The sequence below is a fragment of the Mesitornis unicolor genome, unplaced genomic scaffold, assembly GCF_000695765.1.
Source record: "Mesitornis unicolor isolate BGI_N332 unplaced genomic scaffold, ASM69576v1 scaffold21080, whole genome shotgun sequence".
Lineage (NCBI taxonomy): Eukaryota > Metazoa > Chordata > Aves > Mesitornithiformes > Mesitornithidae > Mesitornis > Mesitornis unicolor.
This window is the reverse complement of record NW_010157829.1, coordinates 1-15,932: the sequence shown is the minus strand read 5'-3', so window position 1 is coordinate 15,932 and position 15,932 is coordinate 1. Positions and strand designations below refer to the sequence as shown.

The window sequence follows — 15,932 nt, the reverse complement described above, 5'->3', positions numbered from 1 at the left end:
GCAGATCACTGAAGAGGACCTCGAAGAAGCTGTTCAGTATTAGGAAGGGACGAGAGATCCCCAATGTTTTGGTAATAAATGGTGATAAAGCAATTTAGTGTTGGTGCTTCAGTGCCGAGGAAGTGAGTAACAGATTTGACAGACTTAATGTCTTCCACCATTTTGCATCCTGTTCTAGATTTCTCTTTATTTCTGGCTGCTCTGACACACGACCACACAACACCCATCTTTCAGATATTTTAAAACCTTCTTTACCTTCCTACAATTTACGCTGTAACCGGTAAAGTCTCATTAATTGAACTCTTGTGTTCTGGAAACCCACTGAGAATATACAAATTTTTTGGGCCAGACGATTACAAAATTCCTACTGCTGCAGAGTCACACAAAACCTGTTGTCTCTGAAAAGGTAGTTCTGAGAGTCTTGTAGATGCTTCCTCAGTAAGATAAGGGGGTATTTTTTCTGATTCCAAAGAGATTATACACACTGAAACCCCCCCAGATAGGTTTCTTATTAAACTCCTTTAATGCAATAAGTATCTGGAAGAAACATACAAAATTCTTTTGTCATTTCTACGTATGTGGTACTCGTGGTTTGCAGATTTCTAGGTGAATTTCTGCCTGACATTCAGTAAACAGCCACAGCAACCTGAACTGACACCCCACAGCATTCACAAAGCTGACGCCATTACCACAACCACAGTCTGGGGCAACTGCTCTGATTTTTGCTCAGGAAAACTCCTCTTTGCACCTTCTCCAGTGCTGCATAAGTGAAAGAGCTGCTCCTGGCCTGCAAGGAAGGTGCTGAAGTGGAGAAAAGGCAGGTTGGTCCCTGCAGCACTAATCCCACAGCTTTTAACCGGTCCCTCCAGCCTCTCGGTCGGTGCTGGGGGAAGCTTTGCTCCCTACGGGTGCTATCACAGACAGAGACAGACATTCAACATTTAGATGCCGTGCGAGTCTCTTCTCCATTTCCTCCGATAGGGAGCCCCTTATTTGGAAACTGCAAATCGCAAGACAGCTCTTATCTCCCGGATGAACCTGCCAGGAGCCGGCTGGGACCTTAAAAGACTTCCAGAGACTTCCCTATCTGTGCAAACAGTACCAATCTAAATCAGCTGCTTTAAAGAAAACCCCTAATGTATTGCATCCCCGTTTAAATCAGCAGAAGTATGTATTTAACTGGGTTATCTCGGACAAAACCAGAAGTCACTAGCAAAGAAGGCCTCTTGAATTCCTGGGGATTTTACTTAACAAAGTGTTGTGGCACGCAAGAGCCAATTTAAGGAACAAAGTGGCTGCTCTGTGATTTCTGCTTTCAGCAGAGCAGCCTGCAGCAGTGGACGGCTCTAATGATTTAATGTGAGCTCTGCGCCTCGGAGCCTGGCGCTGGGCACCGCAGGGAAACTTGCGGTTTGTTTTTTAAGTGTGCGTCGAACAAGTCATCTGCGTCGAACCCAAGCGTATTTCATGGAGCTATGAAAAAGTCCCTGCCCTATTTTTTTTCCCCTTCTGCCTATGAGACGTCATTTCTAAAGCTTGTAAGTCAGACCATCTGTGCACTTTTTAGTTAGGAAACCCTAGTAATCAAATAATCCCATTAATGGAAAACAAATATCAGACAAAGCCTCTTCAGCCTTCAGAGCTTTTCTGGGTTCTGTTGTGTTTCCCAAACGCAGTCTGTTCAGAAGATGCTGCCACTGCAGGGGCCACCTGGCAGCAGATCCTGTGCATCGGGCAGCAGGGGGGAGTAAAAATAGGAAATTTCTCTGTGTTTTGTCTTTGGAGCCTTGGGGAATAGAAGTAATCGCTGCCCAAATGTCAGGGCACAGCTGAATTTCAGTGCCTGAGCGCTTGTCTCAGCCCGCAGCAGAGATCCCATCGCAGGCTGTTGGTGTGCGCTACGAGCACAGGGAGGCAATGTGCCTCCATGGCAGCAGTGGCTCCCCCAGCTGAGGCTGCAGGCGTCATGAACAAGGCGTTTTTCTCCCAAAAGCCGATTTCCCCTCATTTCAGTCCGAAGTTTAACCCGGTGTAGAAAACTTCCCACGGGCGGTGCTTTGGTAGGCAGTAAAAATCCGGCTGCTTTTCTCATCTGCGGGTTTGCTGCTTTCTGCTGTGTGGTCTGGAGCTGCGGTTACCCCCGCGGGGAATTGCAGCCCCTTCTTACTTGGGTGAGAGAGTGAGCTGCAAACAACTTGGTGAGACCGAGTTTTGCCACCTTTTCTGTCTTCCTTGCCTGCAGGGGGATGCCAGGGAGATGCATAAAGTGTCTCCCCCCCCTTCTCCCGTCTCAGCACTGCAAGCTGCTCCTGTTGTGCTGTGGTCGGGGCTGTTGCACGCCAGAGCAGAGGTTTCAGCACCGACATCCCTCTCCTGCCCTGCTCTTTCTCAAGGCTCCGATGTTAAAAAATGGTTTTCCCTGTTACGCAGAAACCTGCAGCTGTCTTTGCTCTGTGCCTTTCCTGCTCGAGAGCGGCCGTTTCCTTTTACCTGTGCGGGTGCTCATCCACTCCCAGCGCAGCAACCAAAGGGACAGGCTGAGCAGCTGCTGAGTTCAGCATTCATTTAAGGGACTGGGCATTGCCTGGGGGGGTTCCTCTTCCCCTCAGTTTACCTCAGACTGTTCAAAAGTAAAGTATTTTACTCACATTAAAAAGCATCTCTTAGCAGTCAGGGAAACCTTGGTGTGTTCTCTCTGGACAGAGAGCAGTCAGACACTTGGACAGCATCAGTGTCTCAGGGTCCAAAAATGAAGCTGAAATGGCTGTCAGCTTCAATGATGAGAACTAGAAGGCACTGTTATTACAGGTTTCTTTTGGTCTGTGCTCGCCTGTGGAGTTCAGTTCGGTTTTGTTGTGATGCTGGGTCCACACAAAGCCGCCCATCGCACGCCCTTGATCTGCAGAGCTGTGCAAGAGGAGCGTGTTAAATCTGTCTCGGTAAATCGGGGATCTGTCGCAAGGCCCTGTCTGTGGACTACGACTGCTTCGGATATCCTAAAAGTACTGACTGTACATCTCCAGAATACCAGCTGCCAGGGAAAGGAGTTTTCTAGCCACAGGGAAGGGAGCAGTTTCTTATTGTTGGCACTGGGATTTTTCAGACCTTGCGGCTGGGCTGTTTGGGGCAGCGGTGATGTTTCCACCTCCGCACCGCCTGGTGCAGGTTCCTGTTCTTCTTCTGCCAGGCATAGGCCTTGTTCACCACCACTTTGTCGCTCTGCACTTCGCCGCTCACAACAAAGACCCCTGCGTGCGTGCCCCTCATGATGTTGTGGGCGCAGGTGGCGTCTATGTCCAGCCACTGCTGGAGCCGGCCGGGGATTTCGGTTCTGAGGAGTGGGCCGTGCTTCAGAACCTCCACCTTGGAGGGGTCCAGGTCAAAGTCCGAGATGGTGGTAGTCACATTCTTCCTCAGGATTCGGATTTTCACTGCTGCGGGGGTTGGAAAAAGAGCTGTTACAGTTCTGCTTACTTCTCATAGCTTTTACCTGCTTAAAGACACAGCCAGCGTGAGGATCTCTTGCTGTTTCTGTAACTTGGCAACACACCCATCCAAGCTCTTCTAATTGCAGTGAACTTGTAAAAGATCTCATTTGGGGTTGGTTTCCAGTACTGAACACTGCTCCTCTCACTGCGCATTTCTCATGGGAGTGGTGAAGCTGTATCAGCACCGCTGCATGGGCAGAAACCCGGGAGCAAGCAGAGGCACAAGCAAGTGGATGCATCAAAGTGCACATTACTTGACTTTCCTCTGAGCTGAGAATTCAGGAGGTGACACAACTGCCAGCTGCCCAGGATTTTTAATATTTATTGTTTTTCTCATGAAGGTTGTGTGTCTGAATTTAGAGCAATACCTTGAATTCTTCCTGCCAGCTAATTTAGCAAAGCCAGTGCTGCCACTTGCTTGGGCTAGGAGAGGGAGAGTCTCATTACTGGAACAGCGGTATTGAAGTTTGAAAGGGCTAACATGGAGTTTGCTAAAGGTTTTTATGGGCATTGCTTGAAATGTTGGTCTCGAGAGAAAACCAGAGCAGTGCTTGTGTTTGGTAGCCACAGACCAAAACCAAATCAGAGCCCAGAGAAATAAAGCAGGTCCTCAACTTTGGTGCTGCCTGGAGCTGGGCCCTCCTGCTACCTAGCAGGTAGGTTGGGAGCTGAAACTCTCTGTGATCTGCTGCGAAAGCTGCAGTTCCCCCAGCTCAATTTGTTATGGCAAAGCCGTTTTCTGCCGCTACTCGGCTGCGGGAGGGAACGGCAGCAAACCGAGAGGAGGAGGGCGGTTACTCACCAAAATCATTGGCGCAGAGGTTCTCCAGGATCTCCCTGACACTGCTGGCCTCCTCAAGCTCGCAGTCCTTGCAGCTGGCTCGGGGCACTGCTGCAAACAGAAATGGGGTTATAACACCCTTGTCAGGCTTCGCTGGAAAAGGCAGTAATGCAGTTTTGAGATCTATGCATGGTGTCTTGCTCTGAGTGGTGCTTCCTCCCAAGCTTCCCAGTGCCTGGAGAGACAGCTTAGGCCTAAGGGTGGGAAGTGGGAAGCTCTCCTTACTGTGGCTGGGGCAGACACTGCTTTCCGTGCTTTGTTTAGGCTCGTGTGTGTTGCTGCATGTTAAAGCAGCAGTGAAAATGCTTAATCAAGACCCAGTTTGGATGAGACAGTGGAGCCATGGGTACGGCTCCATCCAGTGCTGCTGAAATGAGGCATCTGTCCTTCCCTGCACTGCTCTTGACTCTCCTCCAGCGTTCAGCAGTATCTGGGTGTTTAATTTAGTCTTAAAGATTTTTTTCTTGTGTAACTCATGTCTGCAGGGGCTCATGCCCCTTTGTGGTGTTTCCTCATGTTTCAAGAGCAGGCTTGCAAAACATTTCTTTCTGCGTGTTTATTTAAACCCAAAGCTCGGGGCCACAGCTCCTTAGCTCTGCTGGAAGCACATCTTCCCACCCAGGGCCTGCACACAAGCTGTGCCTGAGTTTTAGGCTTTTACAGTGATTTTACAGCGATTTCTTCCCCCGCCCCAAACCCCACGTGGTCTGATGGCACCCAGGGGGATAACGAATAAAGCAGAGAGGGGAACAAGCTGCAGTCAACTCTCTGCTAATTTTCTAGGCATGGTGGAATTCCTAAAGAGAACAAAATTAGAATTTATGCTTTTTAAAATATAGCTTAAACCCAGAAATATTAGGAACAGAAACAAAGCATAGCCCCATCCTTTTGAGCTTTCGGTGTTACATATGGGAAAAACGTGTGAAAAAACAAAACCCAACCCTTACTTCTCCTGCTGGAGGAGTTTTCATCCGTGGAGACGGCAGCGATGCACAGCTCGTGGTCTGCAGGGAACTTGTTGCAGTTGAGGATTTCGGGCCAGGGGTAGCCGTAACAGGCCATGACGGGCGCGCAGCTCCTCTTGACGGCCTCGCACAGGCTGCGGCAGGGGTAGATGAGCCTGGGGAAGGGATGGGGCTGTGGCACCTCTGGACCCCTCCTGGCAGAGGGCCGAGGGTCAAGGCCCACACAGGGCTGTGTTGCACACTGTATTATTATACACACTGTAGTGCCAGCAGAGCTATGCTGTGGTGTTTAAAATGTCTTTTGAACATTCATGCCCAGACAGCAAACAATAACTTTCTGAGGATGGGAGGGATGAGGCCGTTCAATACAGGCTGCTGCCAAAAGCCCTGCTTCCCCCTGGCACTTTCTCCAGTTGTACAAAGGCTGTTTACCTTTACAGGTGCCTAAGTAGATACCTGATTTCCTCAGCAGCTCTGTCCTGCAACGGCTGCACCCCAAAACTGAGGATTTCTCCCTGATGCTGGCACTGTTGGGCTGAGGAAGGCCCTGTGTGGTCGGGGAAAGGGGCTGCAGGGGAGGTGGGAGGTGAACCTGGTGAGTGCCAGCATTTGGGGGGGGACAGCAGCGGTGCCTGGGGTGGGAGAGCAGGAAAATCCAGAGGAGGGAACATCATGTTTCTGCTCCTGCGAGACAAAATGCTCATGTTTCAGAGGGAAGGTCCCTGCTGGGTAATCCAATTGCCCCTCGCCGAGAGGGACAGCATGGCTTCCTGGGGACTGTGCTGGTCACATCGCATGCGTTTGCTCTCGGGATGCAAAGGCAGTTGTGCTCTAGGGGAGTGTTACTTGCTACAGCTGCAATAACGTGTAAAAACGTCTTACCTGTCCAAGCAGATCGGGGCAAAGAGGGAGCAGAGGAAAATCCTAGCGTCTGGGTGGCACTCCCGGGCCAGCAAGGGCAGCCAGCTGGCAGACTGCTGGATCACTTCTGGCATGGTCTCGTGTTCCAGCAGGTTGGGAATCCTCATCTCGGAGTAGCCGATGTCGTAGCACAAGGCCATGCGGTGGGGAATGGGCGTGCAGCTGGAGGATCTCCTCAGGTAGCTCGCCCGGGCTCCTGCAGAGCCCCAGAGCAGCAGGCGTGCCAGGAGACCCAGCAGCCATGGGCCGCCCCACCTCCAGGGGTGCCTGCGCTGGGCCATGGCCATGCTGGGAGTGAGACGGGAGCGGGCGGACGGGCAGTGCACCCCGGACTGAGCTGCTCCCGACTGCGGGATGCCTTTTATAGCCTGCGAGCCACCTCGCTGTCAATCCATCCTCATTAAGTGCGGCCCTTTCAGAGCCCTCATGGGGAAGACAATGCTCCAGTTTTCATTTGCCAGCGGCCCCGATTGTTTGTATTTTAGCAGGGGTTTGGCTTAGATCAGCAGGTGTGGAAATGAGGGCAGTTGGGGAGGGATGAATGACTTGGTCCATGTGTCTTGAGGCTCTTTCAGCCGAGATTGAAACTCTGTTTGACACCAGCGCTCCAACCCATCCCCTTTCTCTTGCTCCAGGATTAGTCATTATTTCATAAACCCCAATGTTTTCCTCTCTTTTGTTTTTTGGAAAAGCAATCAAGTGTTGCTTAAAGTCAATTAGGAGGCATTTGTTTAGCAGGATCTATTGTTGAGCAGCAGAGAGATAGGATGGTCTCGCAGCCAGAAGTTAACCGTTTGGGAGAGCTGAGGGCAGAGAGGAACTAATTTGCAGCTGTGGAACCCGGTTGTTTGCAGATGGGATTGGGAGCTGGAAACTCCCTCACCTTGCAACCTGCGTGACAGAGCACGGTTTTCCGGTTAACAGAGTCTTTCCTTCATTACAAAACCCTGTTACAACCACTGAAGAGCGGGATTGTCCTTCCTCCAGCACGTAATTAAGATTCCAGAAGCCATCATTATTGCAGCCCAGTTTGGGGAACTGGAAATACTGGGGGCATCGCTTGCCAGCGCGCACGGTTCATTCGGACCTGGTGCCGTGCCATGAGGTTCAAACCAGCGGCGGAAGCTCCGGCTCTGAAGCATCCTCTGGCACAAGGACCCTGCGCTGCCTGTGACGGAAATGGTTTCCTCTGAGGGCGTTACGGATACAGCCACTGCATTGTGTTGCTGGGGCTTCCCAGGAACATCTTTTCTCCAGGGCTAGTTCTGCTCTCTGCTTAGCAAGAAGCCAACTGCTTATTGACAGTTTGAGCTCATAGGGTTGATTTCAGGTCATGGAAGTAATTTACTTCCCCCTCCTGCCTTTGAGGATTCCTGCTGTCGTGGAGGTGTAATGCGTCCTTGGCACATACCTGCAGGAGCTCACGGGGGCTGCGATTTGGAGAGCAGGACCTTGGGTCTAGAAGCACTTAAATGTGTCCTGCTTGGGTGTTTTTGCTTTCCTTCTTCGAAAGTCTCAGCAGCTGGTGACAAGGTCCCTGTGGCAGCGACAGCCACCAGCCAGGAGGATCTCAACCTGCTGGGCCATGGCGTAACCGTGCTGTGGAAATGGGACCTCGCCAGCGCTTTGTGAGTGCGAGCCCAGTGCACCAGGCAGCCAGAAACCTCTTGGCCTCATAAGCAGGAGTGGATTCCTCTGCACTGAAATTTGCTCAGGATCCTGGCATTGCCTGATTGCTGCCAGTGTCGTGCTGCAAAGGAAAGCTGGTGATACGGGGATGCTGCCTGGGTGTGGAGCATGGCGCTCGCCATGAGCAGTGTCTTCCCCCTTAATAGACCATTTTCAGTGGGGTATCAAGGGAATGAGTAGGAATAACTTTGGAAGTTGTTTGCTATTTGAATTTCATAGTCGAGCACTGTGCCAGGCTCCCCTGAAAGGTTTTTGATTTGTGCAAAGTGCCATTCTCTCCACGTGAGAGCAAGGAAGCCCGAAACCATCACCACTGCCCACCCCAAAGGCTTTGGCCTCCCTTCCTGTAGAGCAGCAGTTCCTAGACCGTGATCCACATCTCACCTTTGAAGTGATAATACACGGTGATACGCGCGTGTTTGTTCACTCCTTTGTCCATTGTGGTATCTGCGAGAGAGTTTAAGGGCTTGACCCCTGGATGCAAACATTTAGGAAAGGCTGCTGTAAAAATACCCACCTCCTGCAGCTCAGGTGTGTGCTGTGTGCTCTGCTGGTAGAAGGTGAATGTGTTTGAATGTCCCAGACTTAGGCAGTTTCTAAATTCCTCCCCCACCTCTATTTTTTTTTTCCTTTCTGAGTGGCCTGCCATCAGTATGGGGTCCCTCTGTAGCAGTTCCTCACTCTCTGTTGCTGCTCACGCTTTTGCTGCAGAAATTCCTGACTTCCTGACAGAAGAGGAGTGCAAGCTCATTGTCCATCTGGCGCAGCTGAAGGGACTGCAGAAGAGCCAGATCCTGCCGACGGACGACTACGAGGAAGCCATGGAAATGATAGAAATCAGCCAGATGGACATCTTCAATCTGCTGGACCACAATCAGGACGGGCAGCTGCAGCTCAAGGAGGTAGAGTGTGGGACAGGCTGGGGGAGGTTGGCTGGGGTGATGTTTGGGCAGGTCCCCTCCTCAGATGGTCACCTGGATTCTTGGGTAGAGCCAGACCCCAGCACATACCAGTCAGTATTTGCTTAATTTTATATCTCTGGCCTTCAGCATGCAAGTTTTCTGGGGAAATACACAGCAGTTGGGAGGTAGCAGCTGTCCTTGGCAGGAGACGTGCGTTTTGAATATGCTGGGTACAATGTTCCTTGTGCTGTGGTTTCCTCTCGCTGGGTGTCTCTGAGTGAGTTTGTGGCATAGGCACTGCCTTGTGCAGCCCATGGGCGCTGACAGTGCTCAGCTGACCAGACACCAGCAAACCCATCCCTGTTAATGACCCTTGAGGGGGATAACGAACACCTTGTCCGCAGCTCCTCAGCACCCTCCCCCTGTATGGCAGGAGGCATCAGGGCAGGCATGTCCGTCCCCAGGCTCCCGTTTCAGGTGGGGCTGGCAGTGTTGCTGTCCTGCAAGCAGCCAGTGTATAGAGTATGGGGAACCTAGTAATAACACAGGACAAGGCTCCTTTCTCTGGATGTCAGAGCTCTCCAGGATCCTGCATCTCTGTCCATGTGGAAAGGAAGCTTTTTGTTCCAAATCCCTTCTCTTGGACAAGAAAAAGCATTCACTTTTAGCATGAGTAGCTTTACTTCCCCTTCAAGAGAAAGAGCTGTGCCCCCTCCATCTCACGACTGGTTAATCGAGTCCCAGCAGTCAATTGCCATGACCTAAACTGGAAATAACAGCACTCGTCAGCCCCACACAGTGTGTGGCTGCCAGATGAGACTCACTGCAGTCTTCTCTCTGCAGAGACGTGCTGATGCCCGCCTGGCCCATGCTCTGCAGAGGAGAGCCAGAGCCCACCCGGCCCCAGGCAGGGAATCTGTAGGGTTTTCTTAGCAAAAAACCAGTGCCCGGTGTTGATCTGTTCATGAATTTCAGGTGTTGACCCATACCCGGCTTGGGAATGGCAGGTGGATGACCCCCGAAAACATCCGAGAGATGTACACTGCAGTCAAGGCTGATCCTGATGGGAACGGTAAGAGCAGCTCCATGGGAATCCCTTTGCCCTCAGCACACAGGACACCTCGCACAGCCATGGGGTCAGAGCGAGAGCAGTGTCCCTGCCCAGGCTGGTTTCTCAGGCTGTGTTCTTGCCTGGGCTGGGATCTTGCAGCAGCAGAACCAGAGCACAACGCTGCCCTTCCTCTCCCCTCTCTGACCTGCTTTGGTTCATGCCCTGCTGTGAGAGGGACCTTCAGGGTGCACTTCTGCCCCCACAGCCTGAGAGAGACCGCTCTGGCTCTGACTACCAAGCTCCTGTTCCCTGGGCTGCAGGTTTTAAGGTGCACTCTCCACATCCCCCTGGTTTCAGCAGGCTGGGAGCACCATATCCCTGGCAGGGGAGGGCAGAACAAGAAGAGGTGAACGTGGTCTTGTTGGGCAGCTGCTGATCCCCCACTCTGCCGCTCCAGACCCTCTGTACTCCATGAGGCCACTTCTGTCCCTCCTGGCCCTGCTCTCCCAAGGGCTCCCGCTGCTCCGGACATGCACTCTGACCTCTGCTGCTCTAATTAGAGTGGCCTCAATTAAGCAGCTCTCCATTTCCTAATCAAATTAAGTGAACGCGCAGGCTCTGCATGCTCTCTTCCAGCAACCTGGCATTGAGAGCTGCCCAGGAGGAGCTGCTTTGGAGCGGAAGCAATACCCGTGTGCATGGCTAAATATCCGGAGGGTATCCTGTGCCCCACTCCTCTGGGCCACTGGCATTCTTGGCAGGGGTAGGAGCATATGATTGAGTCCTCAGTGGCTTTTCCAACTGTTCCAGATATTAACAAATGAAAGGTCCTATTAAAGTGCTCTTGGCAGGACCTTGCTTCCAGAGAGCTGCTTCCCCCTCGTTGTTAGATTGGTGACACCAAGAGACCCGGTCACAACCTGGATGTGGCCCTGCGTCATCAACGACCGCGTGGAGCAAGGGGAAGTGGGGACAGAGAGACACTGGAAATTATGGTCTGGATAATTTGGTCGTGACCACTGGCACCTGAGGAACTGCCCCAGGCTGACCCTGGAGGCCGGGCCCTCCTCCTGCCAGAGGATTCTGCGTGCCCGGGACACAGAGCTGGCACCACAGCAGTGCTGGGGTTGCTGCTGGGCGATGCTGGCTGCGGGGGAGCACACTGCACGCTCTGCAGCCTCTGCTCCCAGGGACCTGGGCCCCAGTGAAGGGCTTCCTCCTCCAGAAAGGGGAATCCACAAACGTGAGGGTTTTTCTGAAGCCGACAGAGGCAGCAGCCGATCCATTGCTAAGTGCAAACGAGAAATACCTGTTGTGGTAGAAACCACTTTATATGTCTCACTTTTCTGTTATTTCTACTTACACAAGATCATACTCTGTTGTATTTCTTCCTCATGTTTTGCCATTACACCAACGCAGAAGGTACCACTCTTTTGGGGTTTGGCTTTTTATAAAACTGGCTTTTTTTTTAAATTACCATGCCAGGTCTTGTGGTCTGAGGTGACCCACTCTGCTCTTAAAGGAGTCTATTTAAATAAGTAACAAGCCCCGAGGCATCAGGTGGAGCAGGAATTTTAGCTGTGGCTTTGCATATGTTAGAACCCTAGTGGCTCTTTCTCTCTTTGGATGGATTCTTTTGTGTGCTTTGGATGTTTTATGTGTTTTAGGAGTTTTTTAGAGTTCAAAATGGTATTTTGCCTGTCCCGGTTCTGACCCCGCATGGCCCCTCACAGTTCACTGTTGCAGGTTGCTGTATGCCCTCTGCTCAGCTAAAGGTGACAGTGCTGCTGGGTACACATACGAGGTGCAGCCCGTGGTGGGCCCTGGCTGGGGTCTGTTTGAGGAAGGCAATTTGTGCAGCGCCCAGTGCAGTCTCCAGTGGTGGTTTCTCCAAGCACAAAACACCAAGAACTATCACATGCACCAGCATCAACCGGCTTTTCCTCTCTTCCCGTAGGCGTGCTGAGCTTGGAGGAGTTCAAACGACTGAACATCCGTGATTTCCACAAGTACATGGGCAGCCAGAAAGTGAAGATGAGCGACCTGGTGCGCAACAGCCAGCACACGTGGCTGTACCAAGGCGAAGGGGCACACCAGGTGATGAGGGCCATACGGCAAAGGTAAGGGCCAGCAGCCGGGCGGGTGGGTTTGGGGGGCACCAGGACCACCTGTGCCGGGACAGGCAGCGGCCGACTTGCTAATATTCACACTTACTAATTGCGTGAAAGTGTGTTGGAGTGGAAAGAGCAATGAATGCAGACACAAAATGGAGAGAGGAGGTTTTCATTAGAACAAGAATTTGTATTGTCCCGTGGAAAAGGAAAATCAGACTTTTCAGCGTCTCCATTCACTTTTGGGAACAGCCCTAGAAAACCAAGAAGACTTGGCATTGTAAGAAATAATTCATTCTAATTAGTAAATGAGCTTACTGGGAGAAACTGCCCGTTCCCAATGCTGTCTGGGTGCCAGCAGTTGCTGTCATTTGCTGCAGTTACTCATGCATTTCACTGAAATCTGCCTTAGCTGTTCAGAGCTGACTTTTTAACAAGCACGTCTTCACCTCAAGTAAGCCAAGTTAGCTCAGTCCTCGGAGCACACACAGCGCAGGGCAGCTCACAGTGGACACGAAAACCTCTTATACCCTTCCCTTTATCTCAGATTTGGTTCTGGGTAGCACTGAAACCCAGATCTTTTAGCCGTGGTGAACTGCAGATAACTGGCCGGAGACTCTTGTTCTTGTGGTGCTGGTCCTCACCCAGGACATGGGTGGGTAAAAGCTGTCCCCAGGCTCGAAATGAGCTGGTGGCCACTGCTTTTCTTCAGCACATTCCAGCTGGAGAATGGGGTCGCATATTGCCTTGATTAGAGCAGACTGTGGCTACCGCCTTCCCCATGCCAGCTAGCCACGGGCATGCTGCTTTTACACCCTTCAGCTGGCCACCCTTACAAACCCTCTGTGGCCGTGAAGCTGTAGCGCTGACGGAGGCTGTTGGTCCTCCCTGGGACCGTGCGGTGCCCAGAGGGGCTTTGTCACCCCCCCTGGGCGCCACCTTCCCCTCGGGCCCGCCCCGAGGGCATCACAGGTCTGGATTCTCAGGGCTCTGAGTGTTCTTTGGCAGGTCTCGAGAGGTCCCTGCTTGCCTTGGGGATGATCCCAGATGTAGCAGCGGAAAAAAATCCCAGAGCAGCAGGGCTCCGGTCTCCTTGGTCACTCCCAGTGCCCCTCTGCCCTGGGGGTTGGCTGCTGACAAGGCAACAGGGAAAGGTGAGTTAGGTGACCAGAATATTTCTAGAGGTAGTCTCTCCTTCACTCTCAGCGGGGGCCTTGTGCTTTGCTAACTGTCCCCAAGGTGGTGTCTGTAGGTGGTGTGCAGGAATCCAGAGAAGCGATGAGATGGCACGTGAAGGCTCCAGGGACACACACAGAAGCTTTCTGAGCAAGCCAAAGTCTTCCTGAGAGCAGACCTGCTGGAGATGCACCTTTCAGATTTGGGTTTTTTTTGTAATTAGGACTTTCTGAGCTGATGGTGGTGGTCCAACAGATCTGTAAGGACCCAGTTACCTCTTGGCATGCTTGCTGCAGCTCATCCGTCTCTCCGGTCTGTCGGGGAAGGGGGTTGTCTTTCTCTGAATTAATTCATTGCTGGGGAGCGGTGGCGAGCGGTGGCGGAGCGTTCCCCTCACCTACTCTCCTCCCCTCCTCCCCAGGGTAATGCGCCTGACTCGCTTGCCCCCCGAGATTGTGGAGCACAGCGAGCCCCTCCAGGTTGTGCGCTACGACCAAGGAGGGCACTACCATGCCCACATGGACAGCGGCCCCGTCTTCCCCGAGACGGCCTGCAGCCACACCAAGCTGGTTGCCAACGAAAGCGCCCCCTTCGAGACCTCCTGCCGGTAAGTCACATATCTCGTGATGTCTGGGAGGAGCTGCTGTGTGCGTGGCAGAGGGACAGGGTACAGACAGCCCCCGTGCATCCCCTCCTGTCCCAGTCCTGTCCCCTGACAGCTGCTCTGTCTTGCAGGTACGTGACGGTGCTGTTCTACCTGAACAACGTGACTGGCGGAGGCGAAACAGTCTTTCCTATAGCTGATAACAGGACATATGAAGAGATGGTAAATGAATCTTGCCTACCCCCGGGGAGTTTGAGTCCTTCTTTGAATGTCTTTACTCATTGTGGCTGCAGAAGGGGTGCAGTGTGTGAGGTTGGTGATCGTGAGGCTTTGTAGACAGAGCATGGGGGAACTGCGACCCTCTGAGGGCGAGGGAAGGGGCACAGGGCTGTGGCAGCTGAGGTCTGTTGGCCTTGCCATCACGCAGGTCCTGCTCGCTTGCGTCTGGGCAGGTTTCCTTAGACCAAGTCTTGGCATCAGGCAACGTGTTAAGAAATGGGTGACTGCTCAGAAACAGGTCATGGACCTCCAGGGAGGCTGCAACCGGCTGCTGCGGGTGGGTTGTGAAAGCCCTGTCCAACCCAGCATCAGCCTTGGGCTGTCCCTGTGAGGCGTTCAGGCAAAGGGCAGGATGGGCTGGCAGCAGAGGCAGCCCAGTGCGTGTGCGTGTCCTTCCAGCCCCGTTTGCAACACCTTCTCTGTGGTTTCTTGCCAGTCTTTGATCCAGAACGACGTCGACCTGCGAGACACTCGGAAGAACTGCGACAAGGGCAATTTGCGAGTGAAACCTCAGCAAGGCACCGCTGTCTTCTGGTACAACTACCTGTCAGATGGAGAAGGTACGGGCTCATTTCAAGACTCAGCTTTTGGGAGGGTTTGGACTGCAGGAGGTGGCAGCCATTGTCGTCTTGTGGCGGCTGGGAGCTCAGAGGAGAGCCACAGTGTGGTAGCTGCCTGCTAGTGGGAACTGTGGAGTCTACTTGTCACCAGCTGGGCAGGAGCTTCCTGGCTCTGAAAGGCCTTTGTTTGCAGCAGTAGGTCAGTGGCTCCTGATGTCCTTGGGAGACTGGACGAGCCAGCAAACAAAGACCTTGGCTGTGCTAGCCATGGCCAGCTGCCTCCCGTCCTGCTGTGCGAGCTGAAACTCCTGCTGGAACTTGGTCTGCAATTCAAAACGTTTCACTGATGTGGTGTTGCCTGAAGGGGTGGGGAGGGGAGGCAGACAAAGGCACGGCCATCAGCTCTGCAGCACAGGGAGGCACCGTCCACCGCGTTAGGCTCTGCTGGCCTGGGGCCCACTCCTGCTTTATAGCTCAGCCGCAGCCTGGTGGGATGTGTCCTCGGGGCTGTTTTTCTCACCAAGCCCAGCACGGTTTTCCCTGACAGCCAGGCTGGGGTGTTGACACGAATCTCCCAGGCCACCAGTGAGTGTGACTCCAGAGCGTTGCGATGGCAGATTTTGAGCAGTGGTGGGAGGAAGGAGTGTAGCATCCCAGCTCCCCCGGGAGCAGCCTGCGTTTCCATTTCTAGAAAATTCACAGAGGAGGTCGCAAGACCAACGCTTGGGCTGCTGGGGGCGGTGTCAAGACCATCACTCGCCTGCAAGAAGCACCCTGTTGTGTTTTTATGAGCAAATTGTTCCTAAATGGAATGTGGCTGATGCAAGTCTGCCACGAAAAAACCATGGGACCTCTGTAAAGAGAGGATCACTTACAGCTGCTGAAATGCAATCCCTAATGTGGCCATGAGCCTCTGACTTCCACGGCCTTCTAGCGGCAGTGCCCATCTCTTCCATGCCAGCCCCCTGTTTTGGGAAGAGCTGAGAAAAACAGCAGCTGTGATGCGGAACGCGCAAGCCCCTCATGCTGAGTGGAGACATGGAGGCCACGGGCATTTTGCATTCGGGGAGCTCGCCCTGGTGAGCTCTTAAGGTGGGGTAGCACTAACATGGAGAGGTGCCAGGAGGAGCCAACCCCTTGAGATGTATCCAAGCTAAAATCCAACAGGCATTGGTGTTCACTGGTTGCACCTGCCCGTCCTCCTCGCCACCTCCCAACGGGGATCCTCTTTGCTCTGCAGGCTGGGTGGGGGAGCTGGACGACTTCGCCCTGCATGGGGGCTGCCTGGTGACCCAAGGCACCAAGTGGATTGCCAACAACTGGATCAACGTGGACCCCAACCGCC

At 52.9% G+C, this 15,932-nt stretch overlaps 2 protein-coding genes across 2 annotated transcripts; one reads left to right on the top strand and one right to left on the bottom strand.

Moving 5' to 3' along the window:
• Positions 1-3,099: 3,099 nt before the first annotated feature.
• LOC104533737 (secreted frizzled-related protein 5-like) lies at positions 3,100-6,454 on the bottom strand. The gene is made up of 4 exons (XM_010181628.1): positions 6,177-6,454; positions 5,277-5,449; positions 4,291-4,377; positions 3,100-3,434 (listed from the first exon to the last, which is right to left on the bottom strand). Exons 1-4 carry the CDS (start codon positions 6,353-6,355, stop codon positions 3,100-3,102), a joined length of 774 nt encoding a protein of 257 aa, XP_010179930.1. The 5' UTR covers positions 6,356-6,454.
• Positions 6,455-8,012: 1,558 nt separating this feature from the next.
• On the top strand, positions 8,013-15,926 carry P4HTM (prolyl 4-hydroxylase, transmembrane (endoplasmic reticulum); the record flags this gene model as incomplete). The annotated part of the gene is made up of 8 exons (XM_010181639.1): positions 8,013-8,031; positions 8,616-8,806; positions 9,782-9,878; positions 11,815-11,977; positions 13,566-13,751; positions 13,880-13,970; positions 14,464-14,587; positions 15,828-15,926. Coding segments are annotated over exons 1-8 (970 nt in total), but the record flags the coding sequence as incomplete, so codon positions are not given.
• Positions 15,927-15,932: the final 6 nt, after the last annotated feature.